Here is a 13,630-nt window from a genome sequence, read left to right as displayed (position 1 = left end):
ACGTTCAGGCTAGTAGCCAATAGCTTTGGTCTTGTAATTTGATCTGAGCATGCGTGGCAATTCTCTATAAATCGGAAAAAGTCCGAACGGATTTTGTGGGAAAATTTGAGATCCTGCTCTCAAATTTTTTACGTCTGAATTTCCGACGGAAAAAGTCAGATAGAGCCCACACACGATCAGATTTTTCAACAATGTAATCCGATCGGACCTTTTCCGTCAGAAGTTCCGACCGCGTGTACAGGGCATTAGAAATGGTGCCGCGCCCTACCCATGGACCATGATTAGAAATGGCGCCGCGCCCTACCCATGGACCAGGATTAGAAATGGCGCCGCGCCCTACCCATGGACCAGGATTAGAAATGGCGCCGCGCCCTACCCATGGACCAGGATTAGAAATGGCGCCGCGCCCTACCCATGGACCAGGATTAGAAATGGCGCCGCGCCCTACCCATGGACCAGGATTAGAAATGGCGCCGCGCCCTACCCATGGACCAGGATTAGAAATGGCGCCGCGCCCTACCCATGGACCAGGATTAGAAATGGCGCCGCGCCCTACCCATGGACCAGGATTAGAAATGGCGCCGCGCCCTACCCATGGACCAGGATTAGAAATGGCGCCGCGCCCTACCCATGGACCAGGATTAGAAATGGCGCCGCGCCCTACCCATGGACCAGGATTAGAAATGGCGCCGCGCCCTACCCATGGACCAGGATTAGAAATGGTGCCGCGCCCTACCCATGGACCAGGATTAGAAATGGTGCCGCGCCCTACCCATGGACCAGGATTAGAAATGGTGCCGCGCCATATCAAAGGACAACGATTAGCACTGGTATCGCCCTACCCATGGACCAAGATTAGAAATGGTGCTGTCCTACCCATGGACCAGGATTAGAAATGGTGCTGTCCTACCCATGGACCAAGATTAGAAATGGTGCTGTCCTACCCATGGACCAGGATTAGAAATGGTGCCGCGCCCTACCAATGGCCCAGGATTAGAAATGGTGCCGCGCCATATCCAAGGACCAGGATTAGAAATGGTGCTGCGCCCTACCAATGGACCAGGATTAGAAATGGTGCCGCGCCATATCCAAGGACCAGGATTAGAAATGGTGCCGCGCCATATCCAAGGACCAGGATTAGAACTGGTATCGCCCTACCCATGGACCAGGATTAGAAATGGTGCTGCACCCTACCCATGGACCAACGATTAGAACTGGTATCGCCCTACCCATGGACCACGATTAGAACTGGAGCCACCCTATCCATGGAACATGATGATTAGAAATGGTGTCCCCCTACCCATGGACCAGTGATTAGAACTGGTGTCGCCCTACCTATGGACCAATGATTAGAAATGGAGTCACACTACCCATGGACCACGATTAGAACTGGTGTCACCCTACCCATGGACCACGATTAGAAATGGAACTAAACTACACCCGGATGGTTTATTACATCCCATCAATATGTATTGAATGAAGGAACTAGTGACTAATCTCTACTCTGAAGAACATCTATTCAACCCAACAAATACCGTCACTAGGTAGAGAAACCTTTGGGTGATGGTCATGCAGAGAGCTACCTGCGCCAGACATCACTTTTTACAATCAGCTTATGTGTTCCCACATTTGATGTACCTTCTCTCTCAGAAGGGGAAGTGGGGAGCTACAGCTATGACAGGAAAAAAAAAGAAGAAAAAATATATGTTTTTTTTTTTTTGATGATTAAGACTTGCTGAGAAGTTCTAAGAAGCCCATGGTTACGATTTAGAGAGCATTAATTAATTAATTCCAGATGGTATCGTGCACAATAAAAATTAGATAGTGCTCTATCGTACTGTAGATTCACAAGTGGGGGGCTACAACTAGCACAAAAAAATAAATAAATAAATACAAAAAAATAAAATTTGGATGACTTTTTGGAAGTTTAAATCAACTTTTTTTTTTTTTTTTTTTTTAATAAATGAGAATAAATTAATTCGGGTGATTTTAGGAAAGATAAAATAGGATTTTATCATATCACTCTATCATAAAGTGGAGGACTAGCACAAACACTGAAAAAAAATAAAAAATAAAATAAAGAAAAAAAACTTTTTGGATGAATTAAGACTTGTAAGATAAGATTTTATGTACACTATATTGTCAAAAGTATTGAGACACCTGCCTTTACACGCACACAAAATTTATTGGCATCGCAGTCTTAGTCTGTAGGGTTCAATATTGAGTTGGCTCCGCCCTTTGCAGCTATAACAGCTTCACCTCTTCTGGGAAGGCCGTCCACAAGGTTTAGGAGATGTGTCTATGGGGAATGTTTGACCCTGAAAAGCATTTGTGAGGTCAGGCACTGATGTTGGGTGAGAAGGCCTGGCTTGCAGTCTTGTGGACGGCCTCCCCAGAAGAGTTGAAGCTGTTGTAGCTGCAAAAAGGTGGGCCAACTCAATATTGAACCCTACGGACTAAGATGCCAATAAAGTGTGCGTGCGTGTAAAGGCAGGTGTCCCAATACTTTTGACAATATAGTGTATAACCGAAAGTGGAGGGGCTACAACTAGCACAAAAAGTTAAAAATAAAAAACTTTTTGAATGAAGAATTATTGTGAAATTCTAACAAGCACATATTTCCTTTTTAGTAAGAAAATATAAAAATTCTGATGGTTTTATGCAAGATAAAAAGTGTATAATTTTATATATATATATATATATGCTACAACTAGCACAATAAAAATAAATAAAAAGTGCTCAAGTAAAAATTCATTCTGATGGTTTTACAAAAAAAATAAAAATAAATAAAAAAATAATAATATAGGTTCATAACCTACATACTGTATGTCAAAAATCTAATGATAAAACAAACTGCTATAATATTTAAGGTCAAAGATTAAAAGACTTTCTAAATTAATACATAAAAATTCAAATACGCCATCATGGCGGGAGTTAAAAAAAAAAAAAATTAACTAAAAAGTTGCCCTAAACTGATTCATTTTTACTCAACATCTCAAGTTAATAAGTCAAGCTCAATTAGTGCCGATTATCCATCCCTAATAAAAAAAAAAAAAAAAAAAAAAAGGAATAAACCCCAACTGAACCGAGCCATATTTGTATATAAGGGATGATTGGGAGAAATTCTAACTCTTCCTGAAATTAAAACTCATACTTTATTTCTCAATCAAAGAGGGAAAAAATAAAAAATATATATAAAATAAAACAATACAATGTAGCAACATTTTTTTTTCAGGGTCCAGTCTATAACTACTGGGTAATAATATTCAAATGAATTAAATAGAAAACACTTTATGAACTTTAAATAAATTGTTCATAGAATGTGTAAGAAGCACATTTTTTTTTTAGTACAAATTAATTCATATTGGTGGTTTTTACAAAAAATAAAAATAAAAAAAAACATAACATGAGATCATAATCTATCATACTACTGGTATATTGTCCAAAAATGTCTATCTATAGATAATACAAACTACTATAATAATTTTAGGTCAAAGATGAGTCCGCATTATTGAAGGCTTTCCAAATACATATAAAGTCAGATAGCCATCATGCCAAGGTTAAAAAATAAAAAAATGAATAAAAAGTAGCCCTAACAATTTTTACAATTTTTTCAAGCTTGATCAGGACCATTTTATCCATCCCTACAAAAAAAAAAAAAAAAAAAAAAAAAATCATCTCAACTGAGCCATGTTCTGGGCCATATGGGACTACTGGGAGAAATGTCTCTCCCCAAAATGAAACCCTAACCCTAAAATAAAAAAAATGAATAAAAAGTAGCCCTAACAATTTTTTTTCAAGCTTGATCAGGACCATTTTATCCATCCCTACAAAAAAAAAAAAAAAAAAAAAAAAAAAATCATCTCAACTGAGCCATGTTCTGGGCCACATGGGACTACTGGGAGAAATGTCTCTCCCCAAAATGAAACACCCTAACCCTAAAATAAAAAAAATTAATAAAAAGTAGCCCTAACAATTTTTTTATTTTTTTTCAAGCTTGATCAGGACCGTTTTATCCATCCCTAAAAAATAAAAAAAAATAAACTCAACTTTTGCCCAACTGAACCGAGCCATGTTCTTATATGGGACTACTGGGAGAAACGTTAACTCTCCCCAAAATTAAAAATCAGCTTTATTTCTTAATCCAAAAAAATAAAAAATAAAAGACGTGCAAACAATACATAATGTAGCAACAACTAGGCTGGGTAATCATTAAAATTAATTAAATAGAAAACACTTTATAAGCAATAAATTGGTCATAGAATTTGCCCAAAAATGTCTCGTCTATTGATAATACAATTCACTATAATATTTTAGGTCAAAGAGGAGTTCACATTTTTTGAAGGCTTTCCACATACATATAAAAAAGGCAAAATTAGCTATCATGCCAGGGTTAAAAAAAACAAAAAAATTAAAAGTAGCCCTAACAATAATATTTACAATTTTTCTCTAATCAAGTCAAGCTCGATCAGGACTGTATATCCATCCCTACAAAAGAAATGAAAAAAAAAAAAAAAAGAACAAACCAATTTTTACTCAACTGAACTGAGCCATATTCTTATATGGGACCAATGGGAGAAATATTAACTCTCCCCCAAAATGAAAAATCATACTTATTTCTCAAACCAAGAGGGAAAAAAAAAAAAAAAAAAAAAAAAAAAAAAAAAGGTGCAAACAATACAATGTAGCAACACTTTTTTCAGGGTCCAGTCTACAACTACTGGGTAATCATAATACAAATGAATTAAATAGAAAACACTTTATGAACAATCAATAAATTGTTCATAGAATTTGTAAGAAGCACATTTTTTTTTTAGTACAAATGAATTCATATAGGTGGTTTTTACAAATAAAATAAAATGGTATCATAATCTATCATACTATATGCCCAAAAAGGTCTATGTATAGATAATACAAATTACTATAATATTTTAGGTCAAAGAGGAGTCCAGTCTTGAAGGCTTTCCACGTACATATAAAACCAAAAATGAGGAGTGATCATGCCAGGGTTAAAAAAATAAATAAATAAAAAAAATTAAAAAAGTATCCCCAACATTAATTTTTATAATTTTTTTTCACATCATGTTCAGTCAAGCTCGATCAGAACTGTTTAACAATGCCTACAAAAAGATAAAAATAAAAAAAGGGACAAACAAACCTCAACTGAAGCAAGCAATATTGTTCTATGGACTACTGGGAGAAATTTTAGCTCTCCCCGGAATAAATTAATTTTATAATATATATATATATATATATATATATATATATATATATATATATATATATATATATATATATATATATATATATATATATATATATATATATATATATATATATATATATATATATATATATAATAAAATAATTTTTTTATATATAAAGAAAGAAAAAGAAAAAATGTGCAAACAATACAATGTAGCAACATTTTCTCATATTCCAGTCTACAACTACTGGGTATTCATATTAAAATGAAATAAATAGAAAACACTTCATGAACAATCAAATTGTTCATAGAATTTGTAAGAAGCACATTTTTTTTGTACAAATTCATATTGGTGATTTAAAAAAAAAAAAAATTAAAAGTATCCCCAACATTAATTTTTAAAAAAATTTTCATCATAATATATCATACTATATGTCCAAAAAAAATGTCTATCTATAGCTATCACGCCAGGGTAAAAAAAAAAAAAAAAAAAAAAAAAAAATTAAGAAGTACCACCAATATTACTTTTTTACAATTTTTCAGTCAAGCTTGACTGTCTATCCATCCCTACAAAAAAAAAATAATGATAAAAAAATAAAAAATAAAAAATCAAACCTCAACTTTTACTCAACCTCAACTGTTTATCCATCCCTACAAAGAAAAACAAAACAAAAACAGACAAACAAAAACAAACCTCAACTTTTACTCAACTGAACCAAGCCACATTCTTATACGGGACTACTGGGAGAAATTTTAACTCTCCCCGAAAATTAAAAATCATTCTTTATTTCTCAATCCAAGAGGGAAAAAAATAAAATAAAATAATAATATCAAAAAAAGGTGCAAACAATACAATGTAGCAACACTTTTTTTTCAGGGTCCAGTCTACAACTACTGGGTAATCATATTAAAATGAATTAAATAGAAAAAACACTTTATGAACAATCAATAAATTATAAAAAAAAAAAAATATTAATAATATTTAAAACACAGTCTTAAAACAGGAATATAAAACCGGAGCAGCAACACATTTTTTCCGATCTTCAGATGAAGGTGATCCAAAATGCCCCAAATAAAGGGGAAAAATAAAAATAAAAGGTCGTCAGGGTGCTACCGGCCCAACTTCTACCTACAGAGATCTGCAAGACCACGAAAAAAAAAACCTACATCTTGATAATGGATGAGTGGAATATGGAATAAAATGGATCCACAGCACATGAACAAACATCTATTTCAGGATTATGGGAAATTAAGTGTTGGGTGGGGGGAGGGGGGGGGGGTAAGTAGGGCTGGGGTAGGAGGAGTGCAACTTTGGAGGTCCAAATAATACGGTTTGCCCAAAGATAGACTTGTATAAGACGAGTACACATGGTCACCATTAGAACACTTGCTTTGACATCCGTGAGAAACTGCTAGAAAAAAAAAAAATAAAGTTCCAGGCCAGATATTTTTGTCCTTCCGGCCACTTAGTTGTGATTTTTTTTTTTTTTATTGTTTTTTTTTTTTTTTTTAGACATGGCAATTTTAAATAAAAAGCGATGCATATTTTTATTTAAATTTTTTGATTAAGGTGCCAGTTATATGACACGACGTTCCCCCCCGTCTGACAGACCAGTTCTATCCTCCTGCAGTGCAAGCGTTGTCGGATGGACAGACTGCGCCAAAGCTTCTCGCCGTCGGTCGTGGGGGGGGGGGGGGGGAATGCATAATAATACGAGTGTAAATAGAAGTCCGAAGAACCAGCTCCCGAACAGAAAAAAAAAAAAAAAAAAAAAACAAGACACTACACTAGGGGCCCAGCAGGGCTGGCCTCTCGCTTTTTGTTTTTTTTTGTAGCGCTCTCCAGGGTTGAGTCATTGGCGTTATTTTTTTTGGGGGGGCTAGCACCTGTAGTCTGTTTTCGTCGAGCACTCTTCTATACTGATAAAGGATAAATCTTCATCTCACAGGACAAAATCACCTCCATAAAATGAACACAAAAGCAAATACAAAAAAAAAACAAAAAAAAAAAACTGTAGGGCCTCCTGTCGCTTTCCCCTCGTTGCAACAAAAACGCGTCAGGCGACTTTCGCCGTTTTCACAGAGAAATCCCTTTTGGGAGCTCTTCTACTTTTCTGTGTCCGGACTTCCTTTCGGCTCTTTGGGGACTTGAACAGTCATTTCTACGGCGTTGGGATCCGTTGGTCCTTCGGGAGCCTCGGCCTGCTCAGCTTCTGTTGGCATCAGCGGGACGACGGCCACCTGCCGGCAAATAAAGACAACTTGGGGTTAGAAAGAAAGAAAAAAAAGTTATATTACAGGGACCAGTTTACTGTCCTTGAGACTTTAAGGGGGGCAAATTGTGGCCAGTGGGGGTAGAAAAATAGGAGCTTACTAGTAAAATCCTTTTCTTTGAAGAGCCATAGTAGTTTCTATGAGGGTGATAGGGCCACCCTCAGGTGGTGGACACTGGCACACCCTAAGACAGGAAGTCCACTCCCTATATAACCCCTCCCACTACTGGGCGTACCTCAGTTTTTGCAGGGGATTTGAGAGTGTAGCCTCAAATAAGTATAATTTAAAGAGTGTACCATCATCCATAAATTAATTCGAGAAAGGAGTTTTTTTTTGGGTGTGGGGGTAGTAGGATAGCTATACATGCTAGCCTTTCATACCCAACCAAAACCAAAAAGTTGGTGTTGGACTATACCGGTACTTTGTATATACAGTGGTGTGAAAAAGTGTTTGCCCCCTTCCTCATTTCCTGTTCCTTTGCATGTTTGTCACACTTAAGTGTTTCGGAACATCAAACCAATTTAAACAATAGTCAAGGACAACACAAGTAAACACAAAATGCAATTTGTAAATGAAGGTGTTTATTATTAAAGGTGAAAAAAAATCCAAACCATCATGGCCCTGTGTGAAAAAGTGATTGCCCCCTAAACCTAATAACTGGTTGGGCCACCCTTAGCAGCAACAACTGCAACCAAGCGTTTGCGATAACGTGCAATGAGGCTTTTACAGCGTCCTGGAGGAATTTTGGCCCACTCATCTTTGCAGAATTGTCCTAATTCAGTTACATTAGAGGGTTTTCGAGCATGAACGGCCTTTTTAAGGTCATACCACAACATCTCAATAGGATTCAGGTCAGGACTTTGGCTAGGCCACTCCAAAGTCTTCATTTTGTTTTTCTTCAGCCATTCGGTGGTGGACTTGCTGGTGTGTTTAGGATCATTGTCCTGCTGCAGAACCCAAGTTGGTTTCAGCTTGAGTACACGAACAGATGGTCGGACATTCTCCTTCAGGATCTCTTGGTAGACAGCAGAATTCATAGTTCCTTTTATCACGGCAAGTCTTCCAGGTCCTGAAGCAGCAAAACAGCCCCAGACCATCACACTACCACCACCATATTTTACTGTTGGTATAATGTTCTTTTTCTGAAATGCAGTGTTCCTTCTACGCCAGATATACTTGGACACACACCTTCCAAAGAGTTCCACTTTTGTCTCATCGGTCCACAGAATGTTGTCCCAAAAGTCTTGGGGATCATCAAGATGTGTTGTGGAGAAATTGAGACGAGCTTTGATGTTCTTTTTGCTCAGCAGTGGTTTTCTCCTTGGAACTCTGCCATGCAGGCCATTTTTGCCCAGTCTTTTCCTGATGGTGGAGGCATGAACGCTGACCTTAACTGAGGCAAGTGAGGCCTGCAGTTCCTTGGACGTTGTTGTGGGGTCTTTTGTGACCTCTTGGATGAGTCGTCGCTGCGCTCTTGGGGTAATTTTGGGCGGCCGGCCACTCCTGGGAAGGTTCACCACTGTTCCATGTCTTCGCCATTTGTGGATAATGGCTCTCACTGTGGTTCGCTGGATTCCCAAAGCTTTGGAAATGGCTTTATAACCCTTTCCAGACTGATAGATCTCAATGACTTTCTTTCTCAATTGTTCCTGAATTTCTTTGGGTCTCGGCATGATGTGTAGCTTTTAAGGATCTTCTGGTGGACCTTACTGTGTCAAGCAGCTCCTATTTAAGTGATGCCTTGATTGTGAACAGGTGTGGCAATAATCAGGCCTGGGTGTGGCTAGAGAAATTGAACTCAGGTGTGGACAACCACAGTTATAGTATGTTTTAACAAGGGGGGCAATCACTTTTTCACACAGGGCCATGATGGTTTGGATTTTTTTTCACCTTTAATAATAAACACCTTCATTTACAAATTGCATTTTGTGTTTACTTGTGTTGTCCTTGACTATTGTTTAAATTGGTTTGATGTTCCGAAACACTTAAGTGTGACAAACATGCAAAGGAACAGGAAATGAGGAAGGGGGCAAACACTTTTTCACACCACTGTAGAAGCAAAAGAAGAGTTAGGAATAGTAGTAAAATTTAGCACATGTTTAATAATTAACAAAAATAACAAAATACAGAATATCACAATTTAAAATTCTAATACACCCCAGATTAACATATACAAGTACTCATAGTAGATTTCAATTCTGGTGGCGTAGATGAAGAATTCCTCTACTAGTTTCGCGGATTGTCCGCTTCTTCAGGAGGAGGTCTATATAAATGATATACAATTCATAAGCAATTAACAATTCATATAAATACACAGATGAAACATTGTTATTTTATATGTATATATTATTGGCTGAATAATGTTTCATCTGTGTATTTATATGAATTGTTAATTGCTTATGAATTGTATATCATTTATATAGACCTCCTCCTGAAGAAGCGGACAATCCGCGAAACTAGTAGAGGAATTCTTCATCTACGCCACCAGAATTGAACTCTACTATGAGTACTTGTATATATGTTAATCTGGGGTGTATTAGAATTTTAAATTGTGATATTCTGTATTTTGTTATTTTTGTTAATTATTAAACATGTGCTAAATTTTACTACTATTCCTAACTCTTCTTTTGCTTCTATATACAAAGTACCGGTATAGTCCAACACCAACTTTTCGGTTTTGGTTGGGTATGAAAGGCTAGCATGTATAGCTATCCTACTACCCCCACACCCAAAAAAAACTCCTTTCTCAGTTTTTGCAGCAAAGCAATACACGTGTATACCAGAAAGAAGAGAGGGACCTCTTGTGTCCCGTGATGTACTTCAAAGAAAAGGATTTTACAGGTAAGCCGTTATAAAAATCCCATTTTCTTTATCGTACATCATGGGATGTCCCCATAGCAATGCCAACGGAAGGGAGGGAGACGCAACAAAAGTAGGGCACTAAGAGACTAGAGGACTTATACTGCGCCCAAAGGCGATATCTCCTCACGACCTTTTACATCTACTTGATAGAATCTGGTGAATGTAGGAACTGAAGACCAAGTTGAGGCCTTGCAGATTTGAGCCATGGAGGCTTGGTGATGCACCAACAGCCCCGGTGGAGTGCGCTTCAATATGAAAAAGGTGGAATTTTCCTCTTCAAACCATAAGCTTGAACGATCACTTGACGAATCAATTTAGAAACAGCAGATTTCGAAGCTGCCTGCCCTCCTCTTAGGACCTTCAGGCAACACAAACAAAAACATCAGTTTTAGGAATCTGAGCAGTGGCCTTCAAGTAGACCTTGACTGCTCTTCACCACATCAAGAGAATGCCGTGACCTTTCTTCCACAGAACAGGGTTCTGGGAAAAATGAAGGTAGAACAATATCCTGGTTTTAAATGAAAAGCTGACACTACCTTTGGTAGAAAATTAGGAGGACGACGCAATACAGACTTATCCTTGTGAATGATCAAATATGGCTCTTTGCAAGAAAGAGCAGCCAACTCTGGAACCCTTCTTGCAGAAGATATGGCTGCCAGAACAACTAAAATTTCCTTGTCAAAAGGACCAAGGGAATAGGTCGTATCATCTCAAAAGGCTGCATCTGTAATGCCGACAGAACTAAATTCAAAGTACCAAGGGTTCAGGGGTGACCTAACCAGAGGATTAAGCCAAGTTACCCCCTGAATAAAGCTACGGACCAAGTGTGAAGCAAGTGGCTGTTGAAATAATACCGACAAGGCCAAAACCTGGACCTTGATAGTACTCAAGGCCAGTTTAATTTCTAATCCCATCTGTAGAAAGTCAAGGATTCTACCCATGACATACTTCCTGGGGTGCTAACCCCTGGATTCGCAACCAGGAGACTCTGGAGGCCGCAATCCTTGCATTAACTAGAGTAGACACTACTGAACCTGATAGCCCATGCTTCTTCAGGATGTGGGCCGCAATAGCCAAACTGCTAAATTTAGCGTTTGTTAAGTAGGATGGAATACCGGACCTTGCCAGAGAAAGTCTGGCCATGGCGGTAGGGTCCACTGATCTCCTACCGCCATCTTTATGATCTCTACATACCAAGATCTCCTGGACCACAAGAATCACTGCCTTCCCTTCCGGCTTGATCCTACGTAGAAGCCGCGGAAGCAACGAAACAGGAGGCAATGCATAAATCAGGGAAACCTGATTCCACGGGAAAAACCAAGGCATCTGTTCCGTATGCCAGCGGATCCTTTGTCCTCGACACAAAGTTGACGATCTTTTTGTTGAACCTGGACGCAAACAGATCCATGTCTGGAATTCCCCCATCTTTGACATATTGACAGAAAGATGTCAGGGTGAAGAGTCCATTCTCCCAGAAGCAACTGCTGGCTACTCAAGTAGTCCGCCCTGCCATGTCTCTATTCCTGGAATGCAGACTGCCGATAGGCAAGGCATGTTTTCTGCCCAAGTTAGGATAGGATTCACTCTCTCTGGGCCGCATGATTTCTCATGCTACCCTGGTGATTGATATAGGCCACTGCTGTGGCATTGTCGGATTGGTTTCTGACAGGGCAACCTGAGTGTCCAGGTCTTCAGGGCCAGGCGTGCTACCCAAATCTCTAGAATATTGATGGGCAAGGTCATTTCTGATTTGGACCATTTACCTTGGACAGGTGCTTCTTCCAGGACTGCACCCAAGCCCAGAAGGCTGGCATCTGTTACCACCTTCCAGGTAACTGGTAGGAAGGATTCTCCTTTTTGGAGATTTTTGGATAGCAACCACCAAATGAGGCTTTGGCGTACCTTTGGGGAAAAAAACACATTGGGAAGTCCAGAGCTTGGACCTTCTTGTTCCAAGTCGATAGGACACGGTTTGCAGTAGTCTTGAGTGAAATTGAGCATAAGGAACAGCCTCGAATGAAGCCACCATCTTTCCCAACAATCTCATGCAAAGTCGAATAGAAGGATTCTTCATTGCTTTGACCACCTAAATCAGTTCCCTTATGGAGCCGATCTTTGTCTGGGGCAATAACACCATCTTCTGAGCTGTATCTATGATCAGACCCATGTATTCCAATCTCTGATCGTTTTAAGGAAGATTTCTCTAGGATGAGAATCCAACCTAGGTCCAACCTGAACAAACTTTGGTCTAAGCGGGCTACCGACTGGTTTATCAAGATTAGTAAGCTAGAATCATTACACCTTGAGCCCTTAATCTGGCTAAAGGGGAGCCAAGAACTTTGTAAACACTCGAGGTGTAGTAGCTAGACCGAAAAGCAGAGCTACAAACTGAAAATGAAGGTTCCCCATCTCGAAGCGTAGATATTTCTGGTGAGCGGGAAAAATAGGTACATGATAGGTAAGAATCCTTGATGTCGATTTACTCTAGCAGTTCTCCACCTTGTAGAATAGAGACCACTGATCGCATTGACTTCATGTGCAAAGAGCGAATATTAAAAAAAACGGTTTAGATCTTTGAGATCTAAAACGGGTCCGACATCCCCGTTTGGTTTTGGTACCAGGAAAAGGTTTGCGTAAAACCCTAACCCCTTCTCTTCCATAGGGACCACTGATATCACCTTTTGAGACAAAAGCTTGAAGTAGAGACTTCTTTTTCTCTGGATCTCTGGGAACATTTGATCTGAGAAAATGAGGAGACGAGAACTCTTGAAACTCTAGTTTGTATCCTAAATATATTGAGGATTCCACCCATTTGTCTCGATACTCTTCCTGCCAGACCCAAGAGAACTGCAGAAGTCTTCCCCCGACTCGAGCGAGCGGGGGCACCCCTTCATAAGGAGGTCTTAGTATTTTGTTTTGTGGGTTTCCTTCCCCAGGGCCACTTTTGTCACTTCTGGCAAAACCTCGTCTCTTCGGACACGAGGCCCGGGTACCATTCAATTTGGCCTGAAAGACAATGGATCCGGCTACATAGCTAGCCCCAGCAAGGATCGCTCCAGTGGAGCTCAGCACAGCACATCATCATTCGTGGCCAACACCTTAGACACTGGCGAAAAAACTGGAGGTTCTCCCACCAGAGTGAAGGGTTATATAAGGAGTGGACTCCTGTCTTAGAGCGTGCCAGTGTCCATCACCTGAAGGTGGCCTATAACCCACATAGTAACTACTATGACTGTGTCCCGTGATGTACTCCGTCACCATCAGAGAGAATAAACATTGCTTCATGTT

General features: G+C 39.1%; 1 protein-coding gene across 2 annotated transcripts in view; it reads right to left on the bottom strand.

The window, feature by feature from the left end:
- Positions 1-5,971: 5,971 nt before the first annotated feature.
- The window catches only part of ZDHHC9 (zDHHC palmitoyltransferase 9), a 63,787-nt gene continuing 56,128 nt past the window's right edge, over positions 5,972-13,630 (bottom strand). For both annotated transcript variants that reach the window (XM_077485355.1, XM_077485346.1), the window contains exon 10: positions 5,972-7,447. In XM_077485355.1, coding sequence (XP_077341481.1) covers positions 7,313-7,447 — 135 coding nt within the window. In that variant the 3' untranslated portion in view covers positions 5,972-7,312. The remainder of the gene's footprint in view (positions 7,448-13,630) is intronic.

Source organism: Lithobates pipiens, unplaced genomic scaffold, assembly GCF_037356315.1.
Source record: "Lithobates pipiens isolate NorthernLeopardFrog02 unplaced genomic scaffold, aLitPip1_a1.2 Scaffold_1, whole genome shotgun sequence".
In the NCBI taxonomy this organism is placed as follows: domain Eukaryota; kingdom Metazoa; phylum Chordata; class Amphibia; order Anura; family Ranidae; genus Lithobates; species Lithobates pipiens.
The sequence above is the reverse complement of the archived record's forward strand: the minus strand, read 5'-3'. Positions and strand labels throughout refer to the sequence as shown.